This window comes from Prenolepis imparis, unplaced genomic scaffold, assembly GCF_030444845.1.
Source record: "Prenolepis imparis isolate NDT839.2.m4 unplaced genomic scaffold, iyPreImpa1.0 SCAF_1, whole genome shotgun sequence".
In the NCBI taxonomy this organism is placed as follows: Eukaryota; Metazoa; Arthropoda; class Insecta; order Hymenoptera; family Formicidae; genus Prenolepis; species Prenolepis imparis.
Window position 1 is genome coordinate 27,434,025 of NW_028141159.1, and position 12,207 is coordinate 27,446,231.

Sequence of the window (12,207 nt, forward strand, 5' to 3'; positions counted from 1 at the left end):
TATATTTTAAATTCACACACACACATTTTGTAAACATACACACACACACACACACACACATTTGTACAGTACACCCATATGTATATACATATATATATTAATTAAAAAATTATTATTATTAAATAAATGTATTTATTTAAAATTCCTCTCCTTTCCACCTATTAAAATCTTATTATTATTAAGAAAGAAAAAATCTCTCTTGCGTACGCCTCTCTCATTCGCTCTCCTTCGTCGCGTTACCTCTCTCGCGTCATCTTGTCGCTATCTCTTTCTCTCTTGCGCTCACATGCACCTTGCGTTACCTCTCTCTCTCGCGTCCGCCTCTCGCGCTCTCCTTCGCTGCATCAGCTCTCGCGCTCTCCATCGCCGCATCATCTCGCAACATCTCTCTCTCACTCTTGCATATACGCCTCGCTTGCGTCATCTCTCTCGCGTGCGCCTCGCGCTCTCCTTCGCGAACGCCTCGCGTCATCTCGCTACCTAGCCATCTCGCACTATCTCTCTCGCTCTTGCATATACGCCTCGCTTGCGTCATCTCTCTCACGTGTGCCTCGCGCTCTCCTTCGCGTTCCTCTCTCCCCGCGGACCCCTCACCCATAAAGCTTCACGCGGTCTTTCGCGGTTCCTCTTTCCCCGCGGACCCCTCGCGGACCCGGCTCCAAAATCGCGGACGCCCCGCTCTCCCCGCGGACCCCTCGCGGACCCGACTCCAAAATCGCGGACGCTCCCCCTCCCCGCGGACCCCTCGCGGACGCTCCCCCTCCCCGCGGATCCCTCGCGGACCCGTCACCAAAATCGCGGACGCTTCCCCCTCCCCGCGGACCCCTTGCGGTTCATCGCGGACGCCTCCCGCGTGACGTCATTCCCCCGGGGATTCCCCCCCCCCTCATCCCCCTCATTGCCCCTGGGTTAGAACCGGCCTAGTATATCTACTTATATATTTCAATGAAATAAAAAAAAAACTTTTTAATTATTTCGAGAAATTTTACGCGGTGCTAATTCTATATTATCTTCGTCAAATATCTTTTTCAAAATTGGTTTAATACCCAATAACAATTGTTGAAAGGATAATTTTTCGTTTCCTTCTTGCTTTGTGTCAGTCGAGTTATCTACCTCCAAGTAAAATACGTCATCTGCATAATAAAATTATATTATTAATGACAGGCACTATATATTTTACTTTTAAAAACTTTAACAGTTTTCACACAGCTTACTCATAATTTTTACTTATCCTTTTACTTCAACAAGTTATCCCTTTTCCAAGAAGACATCGTTATCGTAATTCGTTATCTGTATCTCCAACTTATAATAAGTCTTATCCGTGATAGATCCACTACCTATTGTCTTGAAACTATTTGAAAAAGTATTAAAGTTTGTCTTGATGTATCCACGTGCACCTAGAAGAGATGACATTAATTTTTAATTTATATTACAAGATTGTAAGAATTGAATTATAGAAAATATTAATATGTGATAATTATGTAGAAAATAAATAATAATTATTGTAAAAGAAATACACAAATAATAATAAAAAAAAGGATTATTCACGCACGCTCGCACACAAACACATACATATTTTTTATATATACCTATATTTCTATATAAAATGATAGATCGATAATAAGCTTATCATAAAACTTAACGAAATAATCAAGCTGGAACTTAATTTTTGATGAAGATGGACTCAGATATGTTATCTATTCCTTTTTTTTCACTCTCTCTCTCTCTCTCTCTCTCTCTCTCCCTCTCTCTCTCTCTCTCTCTCTCTCTCTCTCTTCCTTTTCTTATTTTCTTTTTTCTATATTTCGCCTTTTCTGATTTTAAATCTTCCTTTATTTTTTCTTCATCTTTTTTCTTTTTATTTCTTTTCTTCTTTCTATCTCTTTCTATTGCCTATAACATAAACGTAAATAAAACGTAAATAATAATATAATATAATTATGTTATAATAATTATAAATACAATAATAATATTATACTTTTATAAAAAAAAGAGATATGAATTAAAATTGATATCCCTTTGTGCAAAACAAATTTTTGTAAATGTTTCAATCTTTTTTAAAAGAAAAAAGAGCATTATTGTTAATTCTCTGTTTATATTAAATGAGAATTTGTTGCGGGAGCGTGTCGTGAGGTGCGCGAGGAGCGACACACACACAGAGTTCCCGGAGCGCCAAGCAAGTAACGTGCTAACGTATATGAGTCTTATTATTCTCATAAGCGATCCCAATACTTGGTGTCAGAAGTGGGATCATCGCATTTTCTTTTCCCCCTTTCTCTGTGAATTTTAAAGAGTTCGGGAGTAGTGAGAAACGGAAAAAAAAACGTAAGAAGTAGTGTGTAATATAAGATAACTTCAAAATGGCATCGACATCGAATACTTCGACGTCGTATTCAAGTATTCAAGCCCCAGGAGAATTTAATTTTAACAAGCCAGAGTCATGGCCTATATGGATCAAACGCTTCGAGAGATACATTTCGGTAGCTGGGTTATCAGAGAAGCCTGATAAAGACAAAATTAACCTATTGTGCTATACGATGGGAGAGAAGTCTGAAGAGATCCTGATTTAAGTTATGCCAGTAGTCACGGCTACAACCAAATTTGACGATGTCAAGGAGAAATTAGATTCGTATTTCTCGCCGAAGAAAAATGTTATTTTCGAACGATACAAATTCAACTCTCGGATACAAGAGCCAGAAGAAAACGTTGACTCTTTTGTTACAGCTCTATATTCATTAGCGGAAACATGTGAATACGGTACCATAAAAGACGAACTGATCCGCGATCGCATAGTAATAGGAAGTCGTGATCCCCGTGCCACAGAAAGACTGCAACTGATGAATGACCTAACACTGGAAAAAGCTCTGGAAGTAGCTCGACAATCTGAAATACAAGCCAAGGAGGGGAGGAAAATGAGGCAAGAAACTGGTGAAGAAGCCGAAGTGAATCGAGTCTTCCAGAAAGGAAAATCTTTCCATAAAACAAGAGATAATGCAGACAGGGACACCTCTCGTCGAGAAGAGCAAACGTGTGGCAGATGCGGAAGGTCCAACCATATACAGGGTAGGAGATGTCCAGCGATAGGATCCACGTGCCGTAGGTGTAAGAAGGAAGGACACTGGGAACGAGTATGCAGATCAAAAAGAATCTGACACATAGAACAAGAAGATGATGACGAGGAAGAAAAAAGCGTTGCCAACGTGTTTATCGGTGCGGCGAATGATCCGACGCGCGAGACGGAATTTAAATTTGAAGCATACATTTCCGAATTTTCGAAACCGTTACGTTTTATCGTAGACACAGGCGCAGATATCACGTGCATTTCTGAGGTATGCGTTCCGAAGGAGCAAAAATACAAAATTCGTAGAACGGGAAAGGTTGTTTCAGGACCAGACGGGAAAAAATTGCCAGTAATAGAATATTTACGCGTAAAAATGCTAGGAAGGAAGTTAGAAGTTCAAGCAAAAATTTATATTATCCAAGGTTTAAGGCAAAATTTATTGGGCAAACCAGAAATCAGGAAGTTCGACTTAGTCCGCGAAATTAATAACATAAGAGAGAATAGCCTAAACAAAATAATCTATGAATTTAATGAAATTTTTAAAGGAATTGGTCATTTTAAGAAAGAGCTCAATATTGAAATTAAGGAAGATGCAAAATTTTTTTTTCCAAGCAGTTCCCAAAACTGTTTCCATTCCATTACTTCCCAAACTAAAAAAAGAGTTAGATAAACTCGTAAAACTAAAAATAATTAAAGTCGTTGACTTCCCGACAGAATGGTGTAGCCCAGGCATGTCAAACTCGTTTTGCATTACGGGCCACATGATCTATTTTGTATTAAGCTGAGGGCCGCATGTTTTCAATGTTCCTAGAATAAATAAAATACGATTTTTTAAATTATTATATTTAGTATATTCAATGTATATTATACATAGTCGCTTTATATTTATATCTTATGTTACTTTTTAAAATAAAAATATTTTACGATTTTTTAAATAAAAAAAAATAGAAACTATAATAAAAAATATTTTACTTTTTTTTATAAAAAACAAAAATAGAAACTATAATGAAAAATAAACAAAATCACAATTTAATATTATTTTTTAGAAGATATTTGACATCGTTTTTCACAAAACAATTTTTTTGAAAAGATTTTCAAGAAGTTTCGGCGGGCCGCATGCGGCCCGCGGGCCGCGTGTTTGACATGCCTGGTGTAGCCCAATAGTGGTGGTCCCTAAAAAAGACTGCGATGACATTCGTTTATGTTGCGATTACACAAAACTCAATGATAATGTGAAACGAGCTAATTTTCCGATACCCAAAGTAGAAATAACGCTTTCTAGGTTGAAGGGTTCAAAAATAATTTCAAAGTTAGATGCACAGTCTGGATTTTACCAAATAAAGTTAAAAGAGAGCAGTCAACCACTAACTTTATAACACCCTTCGGTAGGTACATGTTTACGAGGCTACCATTCGGCATTAATTATGCCCCAGACTACTTTTCGCAAATGTTTTCGGAATTGTTTCAAGATCTGCCAAATATAGTCATGCATGTTGACGATATTTTAATTCACGCAAATAGTATTGCAGAACAGAATGTAACTCTCGAGAAAGTACTAACTAGACTAAGAAATGCGGGCATTAAATAAGAAAAAGTGTGTATTTGGAGTCAAACAAGTAGAGTTTCTCGGACATTTAATATCAGATAAAGGAATCGATATTTTGCCTTCTCGTATATCAGCTATTATAAACTTTCCAACTCCGCATGATAAAGAGTCACTAATGCAACTTTTAGGTTCGTTAAACTACATAAGCAGGTACCTTCCTAACAAATCTCACATTTTGGAGCCGTTGAATTCGTTATTAAAAGATGACATTATATTTAAATGGGGGAGTAAACAACAAACAGCTTTTGAGCAAATAAAAAGCTTATTGACAAAAGCACCAACTCTTGCACATTATGATTATTCAAAAAACATTATAGTACAAGCTAACGCCTCTAATTACGGGTTAGGGGGCGCGTTATTACAAGAAAACGAAAACAAGGAGCGAGAAGTAGTAGCTTATGCATCAAGAACATTAAGTAAGACTGAGAAGAAATACAGCCAAATTGAAAAAGAGGCTTTAGCTTTAGCATATGCGGCAGAACATTTTAAAGATTTTATTACAGGAATTAAAGTAACCCTTGAAACAGATCACAAGCCTCTCATTCAAATTTTACAATCTAAACCGTTAGACGAAGTAACACCCAGACTTCAAAGAATTAAGATGCGATTGATGCGCTATAATTACAAAGTAATTTTCGTGCCAGGGAAACAATTAGTATTACCAGACTGTTTATCTAGGAACCCTATAGAATGCGTAAGTGGTTCGGAAAAAGAGTTTGAAGAAGAAATCGACCTTTTTGTACAGTTTGTTACTAGTCACTGGCCAACGACTAAAAGCCTCCTTCAGAGGATAAAAGACGAGCAAGAGAAAGACGAGGTTTGCGTTAAATTAAAAGAATTTTGCTTGAATAAATGGCCAACGAAAGACAAGCTGTCAAATCGACTGTCAGTCTATTTTCAGTTTAAAGATAACATCTCATTCTCAAACGGTTTTCTCATGATAGACACGAGGTTAATTATTCCTCATCTTCTTCAACGAGAGCTATTGGAAAGATTACACGAGGGACATTTGGGCATAAATAAATGCAGAGATAGAGCTAGGCAGTCGATTTGGTGGTATGGCATAAGCTCACAGCTAAAAGAGCTAGTAGAAAACTGTCCTAATTGTATCGAGCAAAGAGACAACGCTAAGGAACCGTTCGTAAAAGAAAAGTTTCCAGATCGTCCGTGACAAAGAATAGGAGTGGATTTGTTCAAGCTAAACATGTGGTACTTAATTATAGTAGATTACTACTCCAGATATTTTGAGATTTTCCCATTAAAGTCATTGACTGAGAAAGAGATTATAGGAAAATGTAAAGAAGCTTTCGCAAGATACGGTATCCCGGAAATAGTAAGGAGCGACTGCGGTACGCAGTTTGCGTCAGAATTTCGCAGTTTTGCACGACAGTTTGATTTTAAACACATAACTAGTTCTCCGAAATATTCCCAAAGTAATGGCGCTGCAGAATCGGCAGTAAAAATAGCGAAATCCATTATAAAGAAATGTAAAGATGACGTAAATCTGGGGTTACTAGCGTACAGGACCACACCTTTGGAGAATGGATTCATTCCCGCGGAACTCATGTTCTCCAGGAAAATTCGTTCCCGCGTACCGATGTTACCAAATAAGTTAGGTTCTTTTAAAAGACACAACAAAATCATAGAGAAAGAAAAGGAGAGGAAAACAAAACAAGAAAGTAATTATAATAGGAGACATAGGGTAAGAAAATTATCAAAACTAAACGTAAACGACATTGTGTGGGTAATAGATATGCGTAGATACGCCAAAGTGGTGAGAAGAGATAGTAACCCAAACGCATACATTATAAGAACCGAAAGAGGTAGCACTTTGCGAAGAAACCGATGGCATTTAGTGCCAGCTCAGTACAAACGAAACTTAAGAACGAATCAATATTACGCGCTGTTAGAGTTAGATGACAGAAATGAGAATATAAATGAAAGCACCGATGGAAATGTAAAGGAGCGAGTTGCAAACGATGATCAAGACTCCACAGGAGCCAAACATGAGATACAGGGGACAAGCATACTAACAGAAAAAGACTCAGCAAATGCGGAAGTCGATCAAAATAATGAGAATCGGCCCCCGCAGAGACAGGAGCGTAGCAGGAGACCTAATACGTGTTTTCGTGACTTCCTATTATACTGAACGTTACTGTAACATGTACAATACATTGTATACATCGAGTTCTCTATTTCCTTTTTTCTTAATAAAACAGAAAGGGTGTTGCGGGAGCGTGTCGTGAGGTGCGCGAGGAGCGACACACACACAGAGTTCCCGGGGCGCCAAGCAAGTAACGTGCTAACGTATATGAGTCTTATTATTCTCATAAGCGATCCCAATACAGAATTTAACAAATCAATACGCACTGTAATTTCACTATCGGTATTTACAACTATTACGCCAGTTCTATGAGCGATGACGATCGGTCTGTTCTTCTGTGATTCGGGTGTTTTTGATTTTACCACCGAGTACAGTTTGTTAGCATCTACCGCCATGAGCCGTACGTTACCGAATTCGTCCGAGATAAATAGATTTCCTTCCGACGTCCAAGACGAAGACACAATTCTGTGTTCCGGAACTGGCACATCCACGTGATGTATACTCACGATTTTCGAGCATGTGGGTACTTGACAGATAGAAAGCGTGCCGTCGACGATTCCGAGTTGCAATATCAAAAACGGAGGATTCGGCAAACAGCTAATAAAATTATTAATTCCACTTTAATTCCACTTTTTTTCCACTTATTTTTTACATCATTATTACATCATTTACGTCCATACATTCATTATAATAATTGTTTTAAGATGAATCCGATATAACTTAAATAACGACATAATCAAGATAAAGTTAAATTTTTGTAAAAATGCACTCAAACGTGCACATAGATGAAGTTAAATCGGTCAAATTATGCCTAATTAATTATCATGATTAATCTGCTAATTAAGGTTGAATATTAATTAAGTTATATATTTCTCTATTTAAATTATATGATATAGATTATAGATATTAATTAATCGAGATGTGATTGATTTTAAACTATTTTTGGCATGTTCAAATACAATCAAATCACATTAGGTGTTAAAATAAATCCATCGTTAGAAAGAAATGTTATTATTAAAATATTCTTCCTTTATTAGCTGAAATCTTTTATAATTGTTTTAGAATGAATCTGATATAACTTGAATAACGAAATAATCAAGCTGGAGTTGAATTTTTAATAAAAATGCACTCAAACACACACACACACACACACACACACACACACACACACACACACACACGCACGCACGCACACACGCACACACGCACACACACACACACACACACACGCACACACACACACACACGCACAAAGATGGAGTTAAATAAATTATATTCGTGTTACGTCCAGACTCAAGGAAGAAAGAGTCGAAAGGAAGGACGTAACTACTTAAATCGAACAACGCCAGGTAGTGCGTTTTGTTCGAGCCGAACGAACGTGTTTAGGCCCCAAATAGGTCAACGACCGCGAGGGTCGCTCTTACGCTATTTAAAGGGCATTCGCTCGGTGGTCCCTTTTCGGCAAGAGAATTTAATCTCTTTTGCGCGGGATGGGACCTTAGTGCGATCTCTGGACGGAGGAAATGAGAGCGGGTTAATCAATTAATTAAACGCGAGTTCATAATAAAATTAAGTTTTATTTATATAAATAAAAACGGTGAAGAGACGGATACATAAGTAACAATTAACTCGCGCGCGGGATTTAATCTATAAAAAGGTGTGTGTGTGTGTGTGTATGTGTGTGTGTGTTTCGCGGGTGTTACATAAGTATGGAGGTCGTCAATCGGGACATAAAGGGGGGAGAGTTTATTGTCTAAATATATTATGGTCCCGATTGGTTATTACAATAATTTTTCATTTTAATTTTTCATTTTAGTTAGGTAACAAATAATAATAATGTATACATGTGTGTGCGTGTGTGCGTATGTGTCATGGGAGTTCCCGAATCTGGATGGTGGAGGGAGGATAGGATCTTAATAAGACTTGCGCTGGGACGGCCAAGGGATATCTACGCTCAGGAACATACCAAGGGATAATCTCTTCAGGATTTACGTCGATTAGATATTGACGCAGGGCCTCATGTTCTACTGGCCCCGGACCGATTGTAAAGGTTCCTTCCGGGACTTCTCTTATCCCCGGGAATTGATTAATTAACCAAGCTCTGAATTGGTCGTAGGTGAGCTCGGCGTGCGATTCTAGTTCTTCCGAACCGTCGTCGCTGAGATTTATCATCTCAAAATCTTCCGGTAGTTCCCGGTTTTCGGAGGGCGTTGGGGAAGAGGGAGGTGAGTCCCCAAGGGTAATAATGGAGGGAACCGGGGACGGAGATCGAGGTGAATCTGGGCGTGCGGGAGAGAGGGGAGGTGGAGGAGAAAGGTTCCGCTGAGATTCGGCAGGTGATTCAGGTGAATCAGCGAGAAGGAAGGGAGGAGTTCGCTTCTGTTCGGTGGGTTCGAAGGGAGAGGGAGAGGGAATTCGCGGGGTTCCTGCGTATTCGGGGGATGAAATCGGAGAGTAATGAGGTGGGTTGCGGTTAGGTGTATTACAATTTTTTTTCTTTGGCGTAACTATTAATAGTGTTAATGTGTTCTCTAGTTAATATTTCGAGTTTTTCGCGGAGTAATTTATGGTCGTCGGTTGTAGAAAATAAGTCCGCCATAGCCCGAGCCAATTCTCGCCTTAGACGACGATTGCGACGATTTCGGGACCGCTTTATGACCCGTTGGGAATGGCGCGTAGTCTCCACTAACAACAGCGATATATGAGAGCTGTTCTTCGAGAAAGAGTCCTTGAATTCAATATTTATTTAAGAAGTGAAATTTTAATATTTATTCCGAAGAAATTTGCATCTTTGCAATTTTGTTTAGGGTGAGGGAACTTTGCGAGGGCTCTCACTGCAGTTATGCAGGAAACCCGACGGATACAAGGGAAGGTCGCGGCTTGCGCTGCAGCTATACAGGAAACCGTGAAACCAGGGCTCACACTGCAATTATGCAGGAAACCGTGAAACCAGGGCTCGCACTGCAATTATGCAGGAAACCGTGAAACCAGGGCTCGCGCTGCAATTATGCAGGAAGCCTTCAGCGGGGGAAGGAAGGGTTCAGGAATAATTAATACGAACTTCTTCGAATATTAGGTAACAGCTTTGAATAAAAGAAATTAATTTATTCAAGAACTCTTTTTAGTAGAGTGAGATTGTATATGCATATAAGGGGACTTACTATTTATGGCGTGCGTCGATAAAATGTTCGGTTCAAGATCGGCCCGTTGTAGGATCAGTGGGGCTCTAGGTCTGGCTGGTATATCCAATTGTTGTTATGCCGGAAGTTCACAGAGTTTCTCACTGAGTGTTCACGCTGATTTCACACTGAGAATTCGCACTGAGAATTCTTTCGCGCACTAAGTGTTGCGGTGAAAACGCAAGGAAACTGTGGATGTTCGACGAAGAACGATAAGTGACGCTCCGCAGAGAAGTTCGCGTTTATATCCCGGTTTTTGATTCACGCCCTCCGTTCCGCCTTTTGACAAAATCCTGCGAATAGAAGTTCATAATCGCGTTTTTAATATTTTTACTTTCCCTTTCTATGGGGAGCGTTGCAAGGATCGACGAATCAAAAGTTTAGTGCAGGCGTCTGCGAATCGGAGCTCGCTTTCCCAAAAACGGGGATGTCTCGAGATTTCGATATCGGCGGCGGTGTTTGTTGTTAGTTTTTCCTATATCGCGATATTTGTCGTTTGTTAGTGCCGCTTTTATCGGTGGGTTCTCGCTTTATTGCCCTCACGTGCGGCTTAGAGCTTGTTTGCTGAGAGGCGATGCGTGTGGCATCTTTTTAATCTTTATATTTTTCGCCGCTTTCTCGCGAGAATACTCGCAGGTGTGCTATCTTATTTTGCACACTTTCGTTTTCATTATTTGTTTTCCCCTAATTTTACTAGGGAAGGATTTGCTTTCGGCGCGTTCTCGCCGTCGTTGTGTTTTCCCGATTTACAATGTTTGTCGGTTTCTCGCGAGAGTTTCCGCTGCGGTGCCGCTTCGCTTGGCACGTTTAATTTTATCAATTCGTTGTTCTAGTTTTCCCCTCAAAGGTGGGCTCGCTTTCGGCCCGCTCTCGCCGTCTTTATGTTTTGCCGATATGTGATTTTAACTTATTATTCGCGAGGGTGTCGGCAAGAATCCGCTTTCGGCATCTTTCCGCCTGGTCTCTTTTATTTACCGATTTTGTAATATTTATCGGTCGCTCACGATATCTGCAGCTGTCCGTTTCGCTGGGCACGTTTTCGTTTTATTATATACGTGCCGCTTAGATTATTATTATCTTTTTTCTTCCTTTTTTATTTACCTAACAACAAACTTCGCCTTGGTCGTGGGAAAGAAAAGAATCGTGAAGTCCGCCGGACGTAACATTCGTTTTAAATCTCAAATTGATCCATCGTCAAATAGAAATGTTTTTATTAATACAAAAATCGATATATCTCTAGGCATATCATATAATTTTAATAAAGTAATAATTAAGCTAAAACGTAAATTTTGATGAAGATGCACTCCGACATGTCCAAAGATGAAGTTATTTAGATTAGATTTATCCCACATCAGTTATCATATTTAATTGACAAATTGAGTGAGGATATTAATTATGCGGAATGGGATTTATTTAAAATAATTTTGAGGCGTAGTCGGGTCATGTCAAATTGCATTATGTTTTAAAATTAATCCATCGCCAAAAAATGATTTTATTTCTATATAAATCAATAATTCGATAGGCATATCAAATAATTTAAATAGAGAAACTTCTCACTTAATTATTATTCACTTTTAATAAGATAGTTAATTATAATAATTGATTTGAGATGTTTCTGATAAATTAAACTTCATCTTTGTGCATGTTTGAGTGCATTTTTATCAAGAATTTAACTCCAGCTTAATTATTTCGTTATTCAAGTTGTATGATATGCCTATCGATCTATCGTCCTATATAGAAATACAAACATTTTTTTAAGGATGTGGATCAATTTTAACATCTAATGCGATTTTATAGCGTCCAACCATGCTAAAAAATAATTTTAAATCAATCCCATCTCGCTTAATTAATATTTAACCTTAATTTTTTGGTTACTTATGATAATTGATTTGGATTTAATCTAATCAATTTAACTTTATCTCTGAACTTGTTTGAGTGCATGTTCATCAAAAATTTAATTTCAGCTTGAGTATTTCGTTATCCAATTTATATGATAGGCATATCGATCCATCTCGTCGTATATGAAAATAAAAACATTTCTTTTTGACGATGGATCAATCTTAACACCTAATGCGATTTGATATTATTTAACCATGCCTAAAAATAATTTTAAATCAATCCCATCTCGCTTAATTAATATTCACCCTTAATTAATTGAAAATTATAATAATTGCTCTAAGTAAGATAAATCTGATATAACTTGTATAACAAAATAATCAAAATGGAGTTAAAAATTTTTGTAAAACTGCACTCAAAG

At 38.3% G+C, this 12,207-nt stretch overlaps 1 protein-coding gene across 1 annotated transcript; it reads left to right on the plus strand.

Annotated features, from left to right (window-relative positions):
- The first annotated feature begins 2,573 nt into the window (after positions 1-2,573).
- Positions 2,574-3,152, plus strand: LOC145939063 (uncharacterized). Its single transcript, XM_083043122.1, has one exon. It carries the CDS (start codon positions 2,574-2,576, stop codon positions 3,150-3,152), a length of 579 nt encoding a protein of 192 aa, XP_082899248.1.
- Positions 3,153-12,207: the final 9,055 nt, after the last annotated feature.